The 22,868-nt window shown below is 40.5% G+C and overlaps 1 protein-coding gene across 1 annotated transcript; it reads right to left on the bottom strand.

Annotated features, from left to right (window-relative positions):
* Nucleotides 1–278: 278 nt before the first annotated feature.
* Nucleotides 279–20,187, bottom strand: LOC308302260 (toll-like receptor 13; the record flags this gene model as incomplete). The annotated part of the gene is made up of 3 exons (XM_080746520.1): nucleotides 279–282; nucleotides 17,748–17,863; nucleotides 20,023–20,187. 3 exons carry the CDS (start codon nucleotides 20,185–20,187, stop codon nucleotides 279–281), a joined length of 285 nt encoding a protein of 94 aa, XP_080602646.1.
* Between the last annotated feature and the right edge of the window lie 2,681 nt (nucleotides 20,188–22,868).

Here is a 22,868-nt window from a genome sequence, read left to right on the forward strand (position 1 = left end):
CCTATTTACATGATCGTTCCCGAGTAGGCCGGTCCCCAAATAGACGCTTGGCCGCCCAAAGAGATTCTAGTTTAACCCATAATTTCAAAGACAAACAACTAAAGAGGGCTACTCAAGGAGCCACCACTGTATAGGGCCCATAACATCTGCAATACTGCCCCCACCTGGCCATCTGGAACTCTCTAGAGCACCATTCACTCTCCAGGTAATGATGGCTGATCACACAGATGGTCTTTCTGCTGCCATAGATGGCATCTGCAATGTTCTCTATGATGGGTTTACCTGGAAACAAAACATACCACATTATTCACACCAAATTGAAAACAATTTCTAGATAGATAGATAGATAGATAGATAGATAGATAGATAGATAGATAGATAGATAGATACTATTACAGTATATGCTATAGCTACAGTACAATGACCCATTAGGCTAGACAACACAGACAGAGAGAGATCCCTATAACAGACACAAAGAGACAGACATACAGGGTACTTAGATGAATACAGTATTTCTTTGAGACAGACATATTTAGATGTATACAGTATTACTTAGAGACAGAGAGAGGTTTGTACCTGGTAGGAAGTCTCTGTGGTGCAGACAGAGTCTCCAGCCCTGCTCTCCCTCCAGCACTGGAAGCATTTCTCTGCAAACCCAGAGCTCATCGTGAACGTTGTAGGAGATGAAGGCATCGTAGCGCTCAGGAGACCCCAACTTTCTTTCCTTGGCATCATAAAGGAAGGCCAGGAAGAGGTAGTAGGCATAGAGAAGATGCAACCTCAGGAAGTGGTACCGGTAGGTGAAGGATGTGAGCAGAGTCAGCAAAATCACACAAGTGGAGGAAATGAAAAAGATGAAGCTAGTGTCCCCCCAACAGGAATGATCATCAAAGTCCAGAAACCTGGTTCCCTTTTTAGCCAGAGGATAGACACAAGTTATGCGGTGAGCGTCTACTATCAGTATTTGGTTGTTGTTCTGCATCCACTGCTGAAAGTCAGCATTAGACAATTCACAACAATCAAAAGGGTTGTCACCCATGTTAATATACTTGAGAGCAGGGAGAAAACTGAACACAGAGACATTGATCATCGTCAACTCATTCTGTCTCAGGTCCAGCCAGGAGAGTCTAGTCAGATTGGCTTGTGCCAGGAAATCCAGAGACTTCAGATTACAATTTATTAAGGAAAGAGTCTTCATTTGTGCTACATTTTTAAATGAGTCTGGCTTCGGTTTTTCACCATGGACAACATTCAAATGTTCCAAATGTTTCATATATGAGATCATGCCCCATGCAAAAGATGGATCACCCCATTGTATTGTTAAGTTTTTCAGGCTCTGCAGTAAAGTGGTATTATAGTTTTGCCATTGTAACTCATTGGGAGGTGAAATGTGGGATGCAATTTTACAGGGATTGCGATTTGCATTTAGATTAAGTGTTTCAAGTTTATCTAGTCCTTCAAAACAGGTGTTATCCAATTTATAGAATGCCACGTCTAATTCCTTGAGCGATTTCAGACTCATGAATTGTCCTGTGCTGTCACAATCTATGTCATTTTCATTGAAATTAAGAAATTCTAGCTTGTGTAAGCCAGTCTTGAATGTGTCACCATACGCCTCAATTAAATTGTGATTCAGAGTGAGAACCTTTAACTCATTAAGATGTTGAAAAACACACGGTGTGAGTTCAGTGATGTGGTTGTGATCTAGATGAAGGTGTGTGAGTCTGGTTAAATGTAAGAAGTCTGAGCAACTTAAATCATTAATATGATTGTTACTCAGGTCGAGGATTCTGAGCCTGGTTAAATTGAAGAAGTCTGAGCAACTTAAATCATTAATACGATTGTTACTCAGGTCTAGGATTTGAAGCATGGAGAGATACTTAACATCGTCTGGAACTTTGGAAAGGTGGTTGAGAGCGAGGTTCAGGTGACTCAGTTGATTCATTTGTTTTATTGAATCCTTAGACAGTTCATTCAGGTTATTCCATGATAGATCCAGGTTGGTTAGCTGAGTACAAGGTGACAGCGTTTTAATAAGGTCACTGATGTAACCCCACAGTTTGAGTGTCCTCAGCGTGGGTATTTTGCAGATAATATCAAAGAGACCTCTTTCTATCCACACGTCAGCAAATACTAGATGTAGGTTCTCCAGTGAGTCAAGGTTCTGTAGAGCATTTCTGATGGTGTTAAACGACAAATTATAAACAATCAAATACACCGTTGTTATATTCCTTAGAATATACTTGTCTGGTATGTCCCACTCCCATCCAGATTCATTATAACAGCATAACAGGTTGATTGTCTTAAGATGTGGAAACACAGCTGTTGTGATGCTAAACTTTTTTATCCCTGCCCGCAATCTCAACTGCCTGAGCTCAGAGGACATGTTTAATGGCATATCTTTTGACTGAAAAGACTTTAACTCAAAAGTTGTGATGTTCAGCACCTGTAAGCTTGGTAGTTGTAAGACAGTGACGATATCTGTAGTGTGATTGGGAATCAGACTTAGTTCCTGTAAGCTGGTGAGTGACTGGAAGGCAGCTGGGTTGATGGATGTGGCTGTCGTCTCAACAAAATAAAAAATATCATTAGTATCATCATCCAATCTCAGTATCAAGAGGTTGGACAGTCCCTGAAACATGTTGTCTGTCAGTGTTGTTAGTTTGTTCCTGCCTATACTGAGCACTTTAAGTTGCACCAAATTAACAAAAGCCCAGTCATCTACATGACTTATTGAATTGTCACTCAGATCCAAATCAGTGAGATTTGACAGATGGTAAAAATCTGTCCTTTGTATCCTTTCGATCTTATTGCCTCTCATTGTTAGTGATATAACATCTCTGGGAATGTCGTCTGGTATATTAACGAGAACATGATTAGAACAATCCACTGAAACACCAGCAGAGACATTGTCAGAGTAAAGAATAGTGCAGGCTTTCTCTTTCAGGAAGTAAGCTAGTATGGGATTAAGACAAAGCGAGAACAACAGAAATAAGAAGGGGAAACAATGGCAGCTTCCTGTCTGTAGCATCATGGCTGTCTTCAGGGTCAACTGTCAGGTACTTTTGGTGGAGTAATCCTGCTGTGGACACTGGTTGGTGACAACACTGTTCAGCATTGATGATCTAAAGAGGATACAACAGTAAAACACGAATATTATAATAACCTTCTATTTGATCTTTAACTCTATGTAGATTCTCAGTCTATATTCCACATGCCTCACATACCCAGGTGGACAGATTCTGTCCCATGTCATTTTAATTGTCATTTGGGACTCACATACAATAACTGAGCAAGATGTAAAAATGTTGGAAATTTAAATGTAAAGGCTTAGGGTTCTCAAAAGTTTGTGGAGAAATCTTCTCCATTTAGCCTCACCTTCACTTCACTGACAAGTTAAAGTGTATTTTTTATCAAATAATATTGTATAGCACTTCACTGACAAGTTAAAGTGTATTTTTATCAAATAATATTGTATAGCGCAATAACACATTAAATAAATTAACCAGAGGTTTTCCACTGGTGGTCTGTGAATTTATTTTCTTGACCGCTAGTTGAGAAACTAAATGACCTAAGATGACCTGTCAGTGCTGTCAGTTACTGGGAAGTCAGAGGTCAACAAATGTCCACATAAAAAAATCTCAAGAAGGCAAAGAGTAGCGGATTGACTGCATGAGTCATCATTATTAGTAAATGTAATGGCACGAGTCAGCTCATGAGTTACTTCAGTATATCAGTTAACATGAGTTTAATATAGACGGTTAGGATAACGAATAAGGTTAACTGTCGGATAGGGATAGATAAATGGCTCTCATCCTTTTTGAGCGGTGCAACGCTCCTACACTTGAGTGTGTCTGTGTATTACAATCAAAGTTATATGCCTGATCTGCAAGGCTGCAATACCGCTCAGTGACCACAGAATGGTTCTGTTGAGCAGCCTTGAAATGTGCACGCACGCACGCACGCACACACGCACACACACACACACACAGCCTTGACATTCATTGACAGCACCGCTCAGTTAACACTGTTGTGATCTTTTTTTTTTTTTTTTTTTTTTTTTGCTCTGGACCAGTAGCAAATTGTTTTCCCCTCACCACAGTATCAGGGACTCACACAAAAGTCCCTGATATAAACCATTTCATACTATTTATACTCATCACAATTTATGTTGCTAGTAACTGTTTACTTATTCGTATTCCTATTAAAGGAGTCATCCAGACCAAAACACATATAGGGTTAAATCTGTCTTTTATCATACCCCTTTATACCTGCTTTATTCCATTTTTTTCATAGCTGCCCCTGTTGCTAGATTTCGGCAGCCCCTGTTGCTAGATTTCGTGGGCCCTCTCATAACTAACAAAGTGTATAGCCTTTATACTAGTGCGGTTATTTCTTCAGCTTCAAAGTTAGTATTTTTTATTGGATTGTGTTTACACAACGTCCTGAGACCAACCAAACCGCTGTTTTGACCTCACAGGCACCCTTACTTGTCAAACCGACCCCTCCCTCCCCTCCCTTTCTAGCCTCTCCTCTCCCTGCTCTGGTGCAGAGCAGAAGCCGTTTGACAAGTAAGGGTGCCTGTGAGGTCAAAACAGCGGTTTGGTTGGTCTCAGGACGTTGTGTAAACACAATCCAATAAAAAAATACTAACTTTGAAGCTGAAGAAATAACCGCACTAGTATAAAGGCTATACACTCTGTTAGTTATGAGAGGGCCCGCAAAATCTAGCAACAGGGGCAGCCGAAATCTAGCAAAAGGGGCAGCTATGAAAAAAATCGACTAAAGCAGGTATAAAGGGGTATGATAAAAGACAGATTTAACCCTATATGTGTTTTGGTCTGGATGACTCCTTTAAACAATGAACCTTGCATCTATCTAAACAACATGACATGCTATCTAAATAACATTCTGTATTTGTGGTCAAGAGAAGTGTATATGAAAAAAGGAGAAAAAAAAAGAAACGTTACACAATGTATATGAAGATTTTTGGTAACGTTCACTATAACTCACTGTATCGTTAAAAGCCCTCCTCATTATACAATTTGCGTTTGAATTCTTCCAGGCAGATAAACGTGCAATGTTAATTTCTTGTAGGGTAAAACTACAGTCGTTTTTTGATTACTGTAGGTTGTGGCTTTCAAAGTCTTTCTCCAAAGTGATCACACTCGTATATAAGTGATCACACTCCTATACTGTAAACACAAAGAATGTCAAGAGATAGAAGTTAAATAGTTGATTGGTTCAGCTCTTTAACACAGAAAGGACATTGTCTATTACATATGAGATATAACACAGATAACAGATATAACAAGAAAGGTAACAATGAACAGCACTGTCCAGGATGAATTAATTGAAACATTGAATCATACCTGAACTCCTAAACGCCAGTGACAACCATCCTTCCAGCGTTTTACTCAGACTGAAGTCTGAAGGATTAAGTCAGTTGACCACAGCTCAGCTACACCTCAGAAATCACATGAGGTGACACATAGTGAAAGAGGGCGCACCCTAAACATGCTGAAATACTTCAGATAACAACATCAAGACTCGTGACACTTAATTGACCCATAGCCTTGATGACCGTCCAGTCTTATGCAACGGGTAAAATGTAATTTAGATAATCTGCAATTTAGACAAATGCCAGGTTCATTTGTTGACCTGACATCCTGGTTGTATAGTTTCAATGTACATATGTACATATTTCAATGTAGAGATATATATTTTTTTCTTATATTAGACAGTTTAGATGCAAGGTTCTTGGTCTACCTTTACTCCTACAGAGACACTACTCTGTCTCTGTGCTATAAAGATCTGCTATAATAGGTCATGTTAAAGGGTGGAATTTGTTCACCGTTGAATGTGTGAATGTGCGTGCAAAGCTTCACCGCAATCGGACGTTGCGGTAATTATTTGAAAAAGTCGGGGCATAGGTTCTGTTCTGGCATCAGGGAGTGTGTGTGCACCGTTTTTCTGCCATGATGCCGACAGTGCAGGAGAAAGCTGTTCACAGATGGACACACACACGGACACACGGATGGACGAATGTACAGGGTGCAAAACCTGGTCTCGGCCACACCTTTGGTGGGGACAACAGCCCTGGCAAAGCCAGGCGAGCTCATGCAACTTGTCACATGTTCTGCTTGTAAAAAACTAGTAAGACACCTCAGGGCGACATGCGATTAATAATAATATTTATCCATATACACAACAGACTGACTGACACAGACAGACAGACAGACAGACAGAGACAAGCTGTGATATTTCTCATGGTATAGTGCTACCTTCGGTCGCAATAAATGTTACACAATGTCAATGAACATGTTATGCAATGTTGGCTATAACTCACTGTATTGTTAAAAGGCCTCCTCAAGCTACAATTTGAGTTTGAACCTGTACGCACTACCAGGGTAAAACATTCAGTGTGATTAAGTTAAGTTTCAAATTCTTGTGTGTTTTTTTTTCACCATATGAATGGCAGTGAATGACAAGATCTACTGAAGTTACTGATATGCACTCAACGAAAGGCAACAGCTAGAAGTAAAAACGTACATTATTACATAAGACATTTGACCACAGCTCAGCTGACACCTCAGGAATAACATGGGTTGACAAACAGTGAAAGAGGAAGCACCCTAAACATGCAGAAATACTCATCAGTGGGGATTCCCAAGCTGATATGAACTATAGCCTTTCTCTTCAGGGAAAGGTAGCGTTCTCTAATTGAAGCCATTGTTCTTACATGAAAAAAGGAAAAGATGACCAATTAAGTGATTACCAATTATATTAAGATAGGTTGAAAATGGGTGAATGGCTCCTTTAATTAAAAATGGTTTCAAACTTCAAACAGTCTTTTTCCTGCCCTGCAAACTAAAGCTGTAGGCTGAAACCACTTTGTCCACTGTGTCTCTTTCAAATATGTAGCAGATCTATACATCCTATAGACACCACTGCATTTAGAGTCTATGTGGTCTGTTGAATCATTCCTATGGAGTATGGACAACCTGTGGGTCTGTTGAATCAGTGATATCGAGTATGGACAACCTGTGGTCTGTTGAATCAGTGATATGGAGTATGGACAACATGTGGTCTGTTAAATCAGTGCTATGGACCTACAGTAGGCCTACATCTACTGTAGGTAAAGGAGCAACATGATCAGTAAAATGCATGATTTGTCATGTTGTTTACATTGACATGTAAACATACTAACTGTACTGCCATACTGTTTGCTCTGCAGAAAGAAGACAAAAGAACACACACATCCAAGTAAGACGTTCAGCATATAATAACACCACACAGATAGTTACGTTATTAACAGGAACCCTGTTAATAATAATCAATTCGTCCATACAATGGACAGGACAAATATGTCCGTGGCAAAGACTTGGTCTTGTCCATGGCATATTTCATATTTTCTGTTTTACACACCATTATAATGTTGATCATAATACCTGAATGTCATTCCAGGTTTACCTCACAACATGAACTGTATGACACTATGGCACATTATGAGTCCACTGTAGCCTAATACAGTGGTTCTAAATGTGTTATTTTGGAGCCAGTGCAGCGCACTGCTATACATGATCTCAGCTAAATAAACAATACAAATGAAAGGGAATTACATTAAATTACAATTAAATAAAAAGGTACAAAAACAAAATCAAATCCAGTAATAGTAGAAGAAATATACAGTGAAATAAAAGCTCAGATCATTTCCAATTAGTGCTTGTAGGGTGAAAATATGGTTATTTTGGGGCTCGCTGCCTGAAAAGGTTGAGAACCACTGGACTAAGACAGTGGTTCTCAGACTTTTTATTAGCAAGGACCCCCATTACTCAGAGAGTGTACACATGGAACCAAATGGACCCTACACAAATGTCCACCACAAGCCAGCCACTGACCACAGCTCAACTGACACCTCAGAAATATCATGGGGTGACAAGTAGTGAAAGAGGGAAGCACCTTCAAAATGAAGAAAGAAAGGCAAGCTGAGCGCTTCTGAGAGTTCACACGAGGACACAATGCAGAAATGTTTCCCTTTAGTGGAACTAGGACAGAAATATCAATATGTGCGAACAACACGTTCACAAGGTCAGACAGCAATGACGTCCATTTGACCACCGCCAGGGTCATCACCCTGACAAACTACTTCTTAAAAGTCAAGGATGTCCACGATCACAACACCAGAGGTGTAACAGAGGTGATCCGAAACTCCCCACCCGGCTTCGAACCCGGGTCTCCCGCGCGAAAGTCCAATATCTTAACCATCACTCCAAAGGGACATCCCCATGGAACGAGAGCAGATACTAGACTTTTGAGGCTTCAGGCTGGGGCTGCGTCTCATCACACTGTGCGACCCACCACAGAGGAAGCTCCACAAATCATGTTCAGCCAAGATTTAACAAAAGAAATGGCTCTAATTGGTTCTGCAGCTATACCACCAACATGTGGAACGCCCTTCCGCAGGCCTTAAAGGAGTGCAAATCCCTAGCCTTCTTCAAAATTGGTCTGAAAAGTCACCTTCAGGCGGCTGCTACTCGAGACTTGTAAACAGACTTAGACCCCAATGCCCCCCCCCCCCCCCAATTTTCCTGCTTTTGTAATTGATGTTATCCTATGCAAAGTAGGCTACTCTGTTTTATCTGTCTGTCTTTCAATGTTATATGAGATACAGCCGTAAATCTTACTAGGATCTCCTTTGAGTTGACCTTGTACCAGTGATTTGTGCTGTCATGAAACTGTACTTTTTCCTATTGCAAACTTCAATCAATCAATCAATCAATCAATCAATCATTGATCACAAAAAAACATGCTTGACAATGGTGCTCCCCTGTGGTTGGTGCCCTGTGCTTCAGCACATCAAGCAAGACTTGGCCTTGTCCCTGGAAAATCCTTTTTTATGTTATGTTCACAAAGCAATGTTGTTATTTTTATGAAAATACCAATTGCTGAATGTCAGTCTCCTCAGACCTATACATGAAACTGATTTACGACAACACTGTGTATGGCACATTAGGAGTCCACTATAGACAGTAGCCTGGGATCACTTCACATTTCGGGCTTTGATCCGGTCGGGAGCGGAAACCACTCTAACCAGTGATATGGACCTACACTACGGTATGAGCTGCTGCCCAAGGCCTTTCATGTTGTTTACTATGGACACCGTTCTTCCAATCTGATTAAAATAAACCCTAAAAAGGATTTGGATGAAGTGTTTACATGAGGTGAGATCCATCCGGGTTGTGAAAAAAGTGTAGACCACCCCTTTGCACTCGATTAGAATTTAAATCGGGTTGGGCTTGTTTATTTGTTCTCCAAGGAGCACTTGTTCTAGTTCTCACATGTACTGTATCTACCATGCCTTTGTAGCATAAGAGATGTGACGGGTTTGTAAACCTAGACCTACTGCACATATAAACAGAGCTGCTACACATTTTAGTTGAGAGGCTTTTTCCCCCTGTAGTGTATACCATCTGAATAGTTTTGAGAAAAGAAATATGCTGCTATTTGCTCCCAAGTGACTACAAAGGATTGCTGCTATTTGATTCAAAAAGCTAATGCCTTCCTTGTATATATAACAATAACATGTAAATGGTAAATGGCATCTAGTATGCATGCCCCCCGAGCGAAGGTCCTCGATGCATGTCCCACTGGGAGAAGAACCCGTGGCAGACCAAAGACCAGGCGGAAGGATTATATCTCCAAACTGGCCTGGGAACGCCTCTGTATACTCCCTGAGGGAGTGGAGGAAGTTACTCGGGATAAGAAAATCCAGAAATCTCAGTTGGAACTGTTACCCTGATTCCGGATAAGCGGTTGAAGATGGATGAAATGGATGTAATGGTAAATGGTGCATTTGAATAGCGCCTTTATCCAAGGCGCTTTACATAGATTGTGCGTTATATTCAACCATTCACACACACATTCATACAACGATGGCGGAGGAAACCATGCAAGACACCACCTAGTGGTTCAGAGTCTTGCTCAAGGACTCTTCGACACTAACGCTGGGGGAGCCCAGATTTGAACTGGGAACCCTCTGTTCTAATGACGGTTTCTCTACCCCTGAGACAATGCTGCCCCAAAGTCACATTTTGCAAGAACGAACATGTGACATAGCTCTGTTTACACAATGCTGTACCCCCTCCAACTGTACTGTATATGTTCCAGATTTTATTATATTTTGACACTTGCTTGGACAATGTAAATGTATGTTTTCTCATGTCAATAAAGCTCCTTTGAATTGAGATTGAAATTGTAAACCGAGGGTTGCCATTTGCTCAGTCCATCTAAACTCTAAAAGGACATCAAAACTCTATAAGGGATACATTATTGTTCTCACTTGCATTTTCTATGCTACCGTGGCACAAGAGCTATGCCTGTGTCAACCTTTCTACACAGACTGTTAGAACAGATGAAGATGATCAAATGATATTGTATAGCACAATAACACATTAAATACATGAACCAGAGGTTTTCAACTGGTGGTCTGTGAATGTATTTTCTTGACCGCTAGTTGAGAAACTAAATGACCTAAGATGACCTGTCAGTGCAGTCAGTTACTGGAAAGTCAGAGGTCAAGAAATGTCCACATAAAAAAAGGAGAGTCTCAAGAAGGCAAAGAGTAGCGGATTGACTGCATGAGTCATCATTATTAGTAAATGTAATGGCACGAGTCAGCTCATGAGTTACTTCGGTATATCAGTTAACATGAGTTTAATATAGACGGTTAGGATAACGAATAAGGTTAACTGTCGGATAGGGATAGATAAATGGCTCTCGTCTTTTTTAAGCGGTGGAACACTCCTACACTAGAATGTGTCTGTGTATTACGATCTAAGTTATATGCCTGAGCTGCAAGACTGCAATACCGCTCAGTGACCACAGAATGGTTCTGTTGAGCAGCCTTGAAATGTGCACGCACGCACGCACGCATGCACGCACGCACGCACACACGTGCGCACGCACGCACGCACACACACACAGCCTTGACATTAATTGACAGCACCGCTCAGTTAACACTGGTGATATTTTATTTTTTTCTTTTTGTTTTTGCTCTGGACCAGTAGCACATTGTTTTCCCCTCACCACAGCCAAGTCCCTGATATAAACCATTTCATACTATTTATACTCATCACAATTTATGTTGCTAGTAACTGTTTACTTTTTCGTATTCCTATTAAAAAATGAACCTTGCATCTATCTAAACAACATGATATCTCAATAACATTCTGTATTTGTGGTCAAGAGAAATACAAAAAGTGTATATGGAAAAAAGGAGAAAAAAAAGAAACATTACAGAATGTATATGACATTTTTTTGGTAATGTTCACTATAACTCACTGTATCGTTAAAGCCCTCCTCATAATACAATTTGCGTTTGAATTCTTCCAGGCAGATAAATGTGCAATTTTAATCTCGTGTAGGGTAAAACTACAGTAGTTTTTTGATTACTGTACGTTGTGGCTTTCAAAGTCTTTCTCCAAAGTGTTCACACTAATATAAACACAAAGAATATCAAGAGATAGAAGTTAAAACGTTGATTGGTTCTGCTCTTTAACATAGAAAGGACATTGTCTATTACATATGAGATATAACACAGAAAGGTAACAATGAACAGCACTGTCCAGGATGAATGAATTGTAACATTGAATCCTACCTGAACTCCTAAACGTCAGTGACAACCATCCTTCCAGTGTTTTTCTCAGACTAAAGTCTGAAGGATTAAGTCATTTGACCAAAGCTCAGCAGCTACACCTCAGAGTCAGAAATCACATGAGGTGACACATAGTGAAAGAGGAGGCACCCTAAAAATGCTGAAATACTTCAGAAAACAACATCAAGACTCGTGACACTTAATTGACCCATAGCCTTGATGACCGTCCATCTTATGCAACAGTTGAAATGTAATTTAGATAATGTTATTTAGACCAGGGATCTTCAACGTTTTCAGGCCAAGGACCCCTTAGCTGAGAGAGAGAGAGAGAGAGAGAAAACAGGGACCCCCACTACGTATTGCATAAAATTGTGTTGTTGGTTGTTGGTTCAATGTGTATTTTTGGACATTGAACAACTTGATGCCTCGCGTTGTGAGCTTGTAGATCGGCTATTCTTGGCTAATGTTCCACACAGAATAGGGATACCAGGGTTCAAGTGGTAAGTGTAGAAAAAATAAAGTTCTTATCACACAAAGATAATAAGGAGGACCCCCTGTAGTAACTCTGAGGACCCCCTAGGGGTCCCGGACCCCCTGTTGAAGACCCCTGATGTAGACAGTGGCCATGACCCGAGGGCAAGTAGAACATGACCTGTACTTGCCCGACTGGCAAGTGCCTCTGAGACCTTAGTGTCAACACCCCTGTAATCCGTCTCAACTTCTCACGGGTCAATCCAAATAAGACACTGACAGTTAAAGGAGCACTTCACCAATTTGCAACCGTAGGTCTTCATTAAACTGGCTCATTATAAGATGGTGTCATTTCCATTTACTCACTCTGTGCCTCAAAATCATGAACCCAGCGTCCAATGGCTGTGAAAGTTCACACGTGTCTGTTTTAGCGCCACCAGGAGGCCGATTATTGCATCTTGACCAGGCAGAGTCTTATGCTCGGAGGCGCATGCTATCTAAATCACATTTTGTACCTATTTTGAAACTATTAGGTAAACAATGAACCTATTAGCATCTGTCGAATCAACATGCTATCTAAATAACGTTTTGTAACTGTCTGTCATGCCAAAACCTGAACAGGCTGATAATAGCTGCAACTAGAAACAGTGCTCCTCAGAGCAAAGGTCTACTCCAGGTCATGTAGGTTATAGTGGGCCTGCAATAGAGTAACAAAGTCATGACGTGACTCGCTCATTCCAATGAAGTAATTCTCTATGGAGAATAACATTGAGTCATCTTAAAATCATCTCATAAGCATTGCAGTCCAAAAATAAACAAACGGTCTTTGCGATTTTGTCGGCGAGGTGGCTCTGTATGGTTTATGATAGTCAGTCACTCATATTTGATAAGGTGTTTCTAGCAAAAATCTAACTAATTCGGGGACAGTAACATTAGTGTTTTCTCACCATCAGTTGATTCTTAGGCTGGACTCACACATATGCGTGAAACATCTTCTCCGTATCGTCTGAGAATGGCCACTGGGGCGCCGTACTAATGCATTGTCAATGGAAGGTTGTTTGGTGTTTTGTCGTTGCCGTGTCTCTAGCTCAACCACAGCCTGTCTTTTGGCCAAGAGACACGGCAACGACAAAACACCAAACAACCTTCCATTGACCATGCATTAGTACGGCGCCCCCCAGTGGCCATTCTCATACTATACGGAGAAGATGTTTCACGCAAATGTCTGTACGGCGCCTTAATATCCATATGAGTCAAACCGCTGAGATCATTTGTTTATAATTGGAACACAGTTCTTATATGACACGATATGAAAAAGGTCAATGGGAATTCAGAATGGGGGAAGAAAACCGCGAACCAGGTAGGATGTGTAAATTACGTCACACAGAATTTACCAACTAGGAATAATAATAATGAATTGCATTTTTATTGCGCTTTTCTAAGCAAGTTGCGAACTCAAAGCGCTTACAATGGTCCATTCATTCATACATTGGGAAGGAAGTAATATAAAAAAATAGAAGTAATTTCTCTATGGAGAATAACATTGAGTCATCTTAAAATCGTCACATATAAGCATTGTGGTCCAAAATTAAAGCGTCAGGATGTTAGCATTTCAACAGGTTAGCATTCACCAGCATCGGACTAATGTGACCCCGAACTATAAAAAGTCGTAATAACGCTATGCTCCCATACACAATATACACATTCTAGGAGTTTGGCTCACAATATGAATGGCAGTAAATGACTAAAGTTAACTCAACGAATGGCAACAAGTACTGAAAACTTACATTATTACATAAGACGTTTGACCACAGCTCAGCTGACACCTCAAGAATAACATGGGTTGACAAACAGTGAAAGAGGAAGCACCCTAAACATGCAGAAATACTCATCAGTGGGGATTCCCAAGCTGATATGAACTACAGCCTTTCTCTTCAGGGAAAGTTAGCATTCTCTAATTGAAGCCATTGTTCTTGCATGAAAAAAAAAAAGATAGGTTGAATATGGGTGAATGGCTCCTTTCATTTAAAATGGTTTCAAACTTCAAGAGTCTCTGTGGTCTGTTGAATCCGTAATATGGCGTATGGACAACCTGTGGTCTGTTAAATCAGTGATATGGACCTACAGTACATCTACTGTAGGTAAAGGAGCAACATGATCTGTAAAATGCACGAGGCGTCATGTTGTTTACATTGATGTAAACATACTAACTGTACTGCTATACTGTAGCTCTGCAGAAAGAAGACAAAAGAACACACACATCCAAGTAACATGTTCAGCATATACTACGTTGATTGTCTCAGGAATTAATCATTTTAATTATGAATTAAGTTATTAACCAAAATGATTAATGAAACTTGTTGATCACATGCATTAATACCACATACTGTAAATAGTTACGTTAACAGGGTTCATCAATTTGTCCGTACACAGACAGGACAAATGTGTCTGAGACAATGACTTTGTCTTGTCCGTCATGGATGGTGTGTTTTACACACCATTATAATGTTGATCGTAATATCTGAATGTCATGTTTCCAGGTTTTCCTCAGAACATGAACTGTATGACACATATTTACTATGGCACATTATGAGCCCACTGTAGCCTAATATAGTGGTTCTCTCTCAACTCCACAACTCAGAGTGTACGAATGCATTTGGTTCCATTTGTACACTCTCAGAGTTACAGACCTGTACTGGTCATTAAGGGGTAGCTCTTTGGGTTTCTGGTATCTTTATTCTTTATTTCAGACCCAGGAAGATCCATATCAGTCACAATACCATAATACAATAGAAGAACAAATAATAAAACAATACAAATTAAAAGCACAAAGCACCAAGCCCAAAAATTCAGTTTCTGACATACAGACATGTGCGCCAATGGTTCCACAGTCTAGATGAGAACCTGACAGAACTGCGTGTAGGGTCCGTTATAACAGCAATGATGTCATTAACTGACTCAGATGCCCTACACATAAACCTGTACAGCAGAGCAGGTGGGAACCCCGACGCTGACAAACATCTGGCTCGCACTGGAGCTCTTCTCGGAACTCTTAACAGCAGCCTCATACAGTTATTATAGGCCACTGTGAGACGTCTGATGCTGTATACAGTGGTGTACAAAAGGATCTAAAAAGAGATATCTTCACAGGTACTGAGCCCATGCTACATTTGCGACACAGCATGTTGGCTTGGGCAAACAGCTTCCGCCGCTGTCTATAGATGTCCTTGTCATCTGAAAGGTCATTGGAGATAATATGACCCAAATAAGTAATCTCGCTACATACATTTAGGGTAGAGCCAGCTAGATTGAAGTCAGGGAAGTTAGATTGTCTGTCTTCCCTACTTTGGATAATCATGATTTACTCTTTTTAGCATTGTATTTAATATCAAAATCAAGGCCATACTGTGAGCATATACTCAGAAGCTGTTGGAGACCCTTACTATACGGATTAAATATGACCAAATCATCTGCATACATCAGGTGATTAATTAGTGAGTCACCAATCCTACACCCAGTTCTACATGCATTTAACATCAGTGATAGATCATTCATATAAACATTAAAAGAAAAGGGGACAGAATTCCTCCTTGACGGACTCCATTAGTTACATGAAAGGGAGGAGAGATTGACTTCCCCCATTTTACACTCATCGTCTGGTGAGCATACCAGAACACCAAAAGTCTGACTAAGAAACTAGGGACTTTGTGTCAATTTCAAAAACAACTTCTCATGATTAATGCGATCAAAACGCCCGAGAAGCATCAATAAAAGATACAAACATAGTAGAGTTCTGTCTACTGTATTTTTCCAGAATCTCTTTGAGAGCAAAAATACACAATTCAGTGCCATGTTTCCTTTTAAATCCAAATTGGTTATCAGCAGACAAAATCAACCTCTCAAGTCTGCGCAGGACAATTGATTCCAATACTTTGGACAAAACACTATATTATTGTAATATTAATATTATTGTCTGCTCATTTGCATGTCCATGTCAGAAAATTATAATAATTTTGACAAAGATGTCCAAGCAGCATGAAGTTGATGATAATACAGTGGGAATTAAAACATAACTTTAATAACAGTCAATGAATCCAATGATTCAAATTCAGTCAATTAAGTATTTTATCAATACATCATAATATGAGCAAATCATTTGAAATCGTGTGTCAGACAGTACTCAAATGCTTGCAAAATCTGTATTAGAAGTTAGAAGGGTCAATTCATCTCAGAAAATACATATACCAGAGACATGTATTCAAGACAAAGTTTATATAATAGTAAAGGAGCATGATCTGTAAAATGTAGGTAAATGAGTATAATGCATGCTTTTTTTCAGATGAGCAAATAATACAATTAATGAAACTAGATCATATACAGTATCATGCATGCATATATCAAAGCGGATTAATTTGATAAGCAATGAAGAGAGACATGAATAAACATGTAAAGTTAGGGAGAATAGAGCCTCAGTGAGAGTTTGTATTCAGGAGAACAACTTTGAACAAATAAACCTTTTCTCATAAATCATTAAAATCCATAAAATATCTTCTACAAACATTGGTTTAACACCACACTGTCATGATCTCACCAGCCTCTATTAAATGTATATTATTTGTAATTCCTTCTTTTAATTGTTACATGAACCCAGCTAAATAAACAATACACATAATGAATGGGAATTCCATTAAATTACAACAAATCCAGTAATAGTAGAAGAAATATACAGTGAAATAAACACTCAGATCCTTTCAAATTAGAATAATAAAAGTGGAGGTGAGTGAGTCTTACGAAGCGATTTAAAGTTCATATTGAATAAAAAATAACTACCAGTGTCTGTTAATGTTAACAGCAAACAAACAAACATGCTCCCCATCGCCGACAGGACGATTTCCCCCTTTGTAATCTATTAAAATTCCCTGCCAGATTCCCCTTTCATTTAGCCTGACACTCAGCCTTAATTGACATTTCGTTTCACTCCATTATTCAGTCTGCAACTGCTTTCATCTAAGGCAATTTCTGGGATGGGCGTTGCCAAAGAGGCAGTCTTCTGCGATTGGTTCACCGTCTGACCAACACAACAGTAGCAAAGCAGTGTTGTTGTTATGTGGCTGGCTAGTGGCTAGCCTGTTGCTTGCTAGTGCTACTTGCTAGCCAAAGAAACAGCAGGAATAGGAGCACAACGAATTAGAAATCAAACACAACATAAAATGTCTGCTACTGATGTTTCATAGCGAGATCGATACGATCGCATTTTACCGCGACACGATGTGTGCGGTCCCGTCCGGCAGCGGCGAATTGCACATGAGTTCTGGGATATCCCCACCCACATTGATCACAAGACGCTGATTCACAACGCTGATTCGCCGTACGGATTTCCAAACGAGGAAAACCTCCTCAGTGAGTGCAACACCAGACTCCCTGAATCGCCAAAACAAAAATTTAAAGGGGTGTGGCTAGCGAATCAGGGTCTGAACCAGGCTAACTTTCATTCACATTCACTGTAACATAATGACACAAAATAGCAGACTATTGATTCAAGTCCAGGTCAGTGTGAGGTGTGTCCAGAGCTCTGCGTAGGTTCTGCCAGAACAGTCCAGGGTGCTGTCCAGCCTGGGACCAGCTCAGGTAGGTGTGACTCTTCACCAGCCTCCTCATGTGATAGTAGGGAGACAACTGGTGGGCTGGAATGTCCTCCAGAAACACCAGGATCAATACGTCCTTCTGTTCATCAAACAGACGGTAGCTGCACACAGGAGACCACAGGACAGTTACACTCAGTCTAGTTTAATTTACTTAAATTTACACAGAGACAAACTACTACTTGCATAAAAAAGAAAGACAAAAATTGTTGTTTAATTGGCTGTAATTATAAAGACAGCCAGCCACTGTGGCCGGCTGGGAAAATGGTGTTATTAAGCCTATTATTAATATTATGATTTAGATGGAGTAGAACAACCATCAAAACCAATCATAATCGTTTAAAATGTATCATGATCTGACACTGTCATGAGAGCTTGTTGCTGCTGCTGTTTCTGCCGCCGCTGCTGTGTGCAGTTGTATTTGTCATACGATGGTGTCACGCATTAGAAATATCAAAGCTGCAAGCTCACAACATGTCGAACTTGCAGCTGTGCGGGCTTGCATGTCTGCTATGCTCGACACGCACCGTCATACAGCAAAACACACATATCCAGCTTTTCACAGCTGAAAGAGGGAACGCCACTAGTGCTGTGTGTCTTGGCTACTGTTATGATGATGAGGTAATCTAAACCAAACTGGACCCAGTTGAAGACAATAAAACAGGGATCCAAACTCCTATGGGTTGTGGAATCACATGGATGTTACACAATCGAGCACCGTGGCGTGACTTTCTGTTCACAGCAATGGAACGTTGTGGAAGTTGGAGACGTTGATTGCAGGCAAGTCACCCTTCCTTGCGCCCCATCATAACATACTATTGTTCCCTATTGAGCTTGGCACATTTCCTGGGGCAAGCTGCCCAGATCACACATGTCACACGTGTTCTCTTATATTTTTCACTCTCAAAAAGTGCCTGCAATATAGTGCATTTTAAACTACATTGCAGTGCACATCATGGGGTGATCACTGCTTTCCTTCTGTGAATTGTTTTATTACATTTTTTGTTTATTTTCTGTTTATTTTGTTGCTGAGTGAGGTCAGCAGACAAAGTGACTTGAGTGAGATGAAAAAAAACATGGGTGAAATGTGCCAATCTCAACAGGAAACAACATTAACAAAACAAATAATGTTGTAGGTTTTCAAATTAAGGTTTAATGAGATGTAGGCTAAAGCCCAAATCATATTAGTTTGGGCTACTGTGCAAATGCATCGCGCAAGGCAAACAGTTCACTCGCACCCACTCTTTTCTACCGCCCGTGACAAACGCTGTGGCCCAGGTTTGGTAAAAAGTGGTCCTGACTGAAAGAAAACATGATCGTGAAAATAAACTGGACATACTTGGATTACATTTACTCAACATATTACGGATACTTTTTCCACACGAAGGTACGTAAAATGGCGGGTTGCCATGGCGATGATGGGCCCCTGCGAGGGTAAACCCTGAATCATCGTGGGCACCCGATGTGTTAATTAAAATATGGCCGATAAATTAAAATCCTGCCTGCGGCCCCCAAATTGCCTAGCAGAAACCCTGAGTGTGACAATGTCACATAAGGTCAGAGAGGGTATATTTCCTGCCCATGCCATTAAAAAAGTATGAATTTCTTCATAATACATAACTTGTGTTGCCTCTTTCAAGTGTGTAAATGTGTCTCTCAATATGTTTTTTATGGAATTCTCAGTGAAACATCAGAGAAATGGCGCCCCCACCTGGCCATCTGGAACTCTCTAGAGCACCATTCACTCTCCAGGTAATGATGGCTGATCACACAGATCACACAGGCAGCAGTCTTTCTGCTGCCATAGATGGCATCTGTAATGTTCTCTATGATGGGTGCACCTGGAAACAACACACACACACACACACACACACACACACACACACACACACACACACACACACACACACACACACGCACACGCACACGCACACACACACACACACAGAGACAAAGACACACACACACACACACACACACACACACACACACACACACACACACACACACACACACACACACACACACACACACACACACACACACACACACACACACACACACATTATTCAGATCACATTCAAAACAATTTCACATCTTGAGAGACACATAACTAAATAGTATTATACTGTAATAATAATAATGCCACTATAGGCTTGACAACACCGACAGAGAGAGGTCCCTACATGCTTACAACTGTCAGTGACACAAGAATAAAGATATATTTAAATGATTACAGTATTACTTAGAGACCGAGAGGTTTCTACCTGGTAGGAAGTCTCTGTGGTGCAGACAGAGTCTCCAGCCCTGCTCTCCCTCCAGCACTGGAAGCATTTCTCTGCAAACCCAGAGCTCATCGTGAACGTTGTAGGATATGAAGGCATCGTAGCGCTGAGGAGACCCCTTCTTTCTTTCCATGGCATCATAAAGGAAGGCCAGGAAGAGGTAGTAGGCATAGAGAAGATGCAACCTCAAGAAGTGGTAGGTGAAGGATGTGAGCAGAGTAAGCACAATCACACAAGTGGAGGAAATAAAGCAGATGAAGCTATCGTCCACAAAACAGGAATGATAGTCAAAGTCCAGAAACCTCATTCCCTTTTTAGCCAGAGGATAGTCACAAATGAAGTGATTAACACCAGCTACTAGTGTTTGGTTGTTGTTCTGCATCCACTGCTGAAAGACAGCATTAGAACAATCACAAGCGAAAGGGTTGTCAGCCATGTTAATATACCTGAGAGCAGGGAGAAAACTGAACACAGAGACATTGATCACCGTCAACACATTGTGGCTCAGATCCAGCCAGAAGAGTTGAGTCAGATTGGCTTGTGCCAGGAAATCCAGGGACGTCAGATTACACTCTTTTAGGGAAAGAGTCTTCAGCTGTGGTAGATATTTAAGTGGTACATATTTAAATGAGTCTGGGTCTGGTGGTTCACCACGGACAACTTCAAAATGTTCCAAATGTTTCATATCGAACTCTGACAGCATGCCCCATACATTTTCGAGACGATCTGGATTATAGTATGATGGACTGAATTGTATTGTTAAGCTCTTCAGGCTCTGTAGTAAAGTGGTATTATAGGTTTGCCATTCTAACTCATGGAGTGGCGAAGGTGTCATTGTTAAGGGGTCTAGATCTTCATAAAGATGTAGACTAAGTGTTTCAAGTTGATCTAGTCCTTCCAAATAATTGTTGTTCCATGTCGTCCATACCATGTCGTCATTGAATTCCACCTCTAATTGCTTGAGCGATTTCAGACTCATGAATTCACCTTTGCTGGGCTGGTAGACCTTATTCTTATTTAAATTCAATGATTCTAGTTTGTGTAAGCCTGTCTTGAATGTGTTGCCAAACGTCTCAATTATATTGTGACTCAGAGTTAGAACCTTTAACTCATTTAGATGTTGAAAAACACATGGTTTAAGTTCATAGATGTGGTTGTGATCTAGATGAACGTGTGTGAGTCTGGTTGAATATAAGAAGTCTGAGCAGCTTAAATCATGAATATGATTGTTGCTCAGGTCGAGGATTTGAAGCATGGAGAGATTCTTAACATCGTCTGGCACTTTGGAAAAGCCATTCCATGATAGATCCAGGTTGGTTAGCTGAGTACAAGGTGACAGTGTTTTACTAAGGCTGTCATTGATGCTACCCGTCACGCTGAGTGTCCTCAGTGTGGGTATTTTGCAGATAATATTCAAGAGATCTCTGTCTATCCACACATCTGTCAATCTCAATCTCTTCAGTGAATCAAGGCTCTGTATAGCTCTTCTGGTGTTGTTATAAGACATGTAATGACCCCTCAAATACACCGTAGATATATTCCTTAGAATATACTTGTCTGGTATATCCCACTCCCATCCAGTAACATTACAACATCCTGACAGGTTGATTTTCTTAAGATGTGGAAACACAGCTGTTGTGATGCTGAACTTTTTTATCGACTGTGAATCAACTCTCAACTCCCTGAGCTCAGAGGACATGTTTAATGGCAGATCTTTTGACTGAAAAGACTCTAACTCGTCAGTTGTGATGTTCAGCACCTGCAAGCTTGGTAGTTTTAAGATTGTGATTATATCTGTAATTTGATTGGACATCAGACTTAGTTCCTGTAAGCTGGTGAGTGACTGGAAGGCAACAGGTTTGATGGATGTGATATTGTTATCATGCAAGCTCAGTATCAAGAGGTTAGACAGTCCCTGAAACATATTGTCTGTCAGTGTTGTTAGTTCGTTATTCTCCATATTGAGTACTGCAAATTGCATCAAAGGTACAAAAGCCCCGTCATCTACATGGGTTATTAAATTATCACTCAGGTCCAAATCTGTGAGATTTGACAGATAGTAAAAATCTGTCCTGTGTATCTTTTGGATGTAATTGCTCTCTAGTCTTAATGATATAACATCCCTGCGAATGTCGTCTGGTATGCTAACGAGATCACACAAATCACAATCCATTGAAAGACCAGCAGAGACAATGTCAGAGTGAAGAATAATGCATTCTTTCAGGAAGTAAGCCAGTATGGGACTAAGATGAAGCGAGAACAACAGAAATAAGAAGGAAAGACAATGACAGCTTCCTGTCTGTAGCATCATGGCTGTCTTCAGGGTCAACTGTCAGGTACTTTTGGTGGAGTAATTCTGCTGTGGACACTGGTTGGTGACAACACTGTTCAGCATTGATGATCTAAAGAGGATACAACAGTAACACAGTCAGGCACGTGCACACATAGACATCAAAGCCCTTTACCCGTCTGTAAAAAGTGTCCTCTCAAGAACATGAATGCAGTTTTCACCATGGTGAGAAAAATGCAAATGCCCCCTTTCCATGCCATACCTGAAGGCAGCATTCAAGAGAATTGCCTCGTCCAAATTCTCCTGAACTAGAATTCAGCATCTTATGTTGAAAGAATTGCCCTCTCTGTGTAGAAATACATGCCATATGCCACATCTCCAGAATTCACTTGATTATGCTTAGTTTAGTACTGACAATAGCCTACCTAGTAGAGTACATACAGTATGTAAGCTTTTATTTCCACTAGGGTTTTGCAATGGTATGAGATTTTTAACACAGAAAATATCGTCCGCGTCAACGCCGC

This window comes from Nannobrachium achirus, assembly GCF_963921795.1.
Source record: "Nannobrachium achirus genome assembly, chromosome: 17".
Taxonomy (NCBI): domain Eukaryota; kingdom Metazoa; phylum Chordata; class Actinopteri; order Myctophiformes; family Myctophidae; genus Nannobrachium; species Nannobrachium achirus.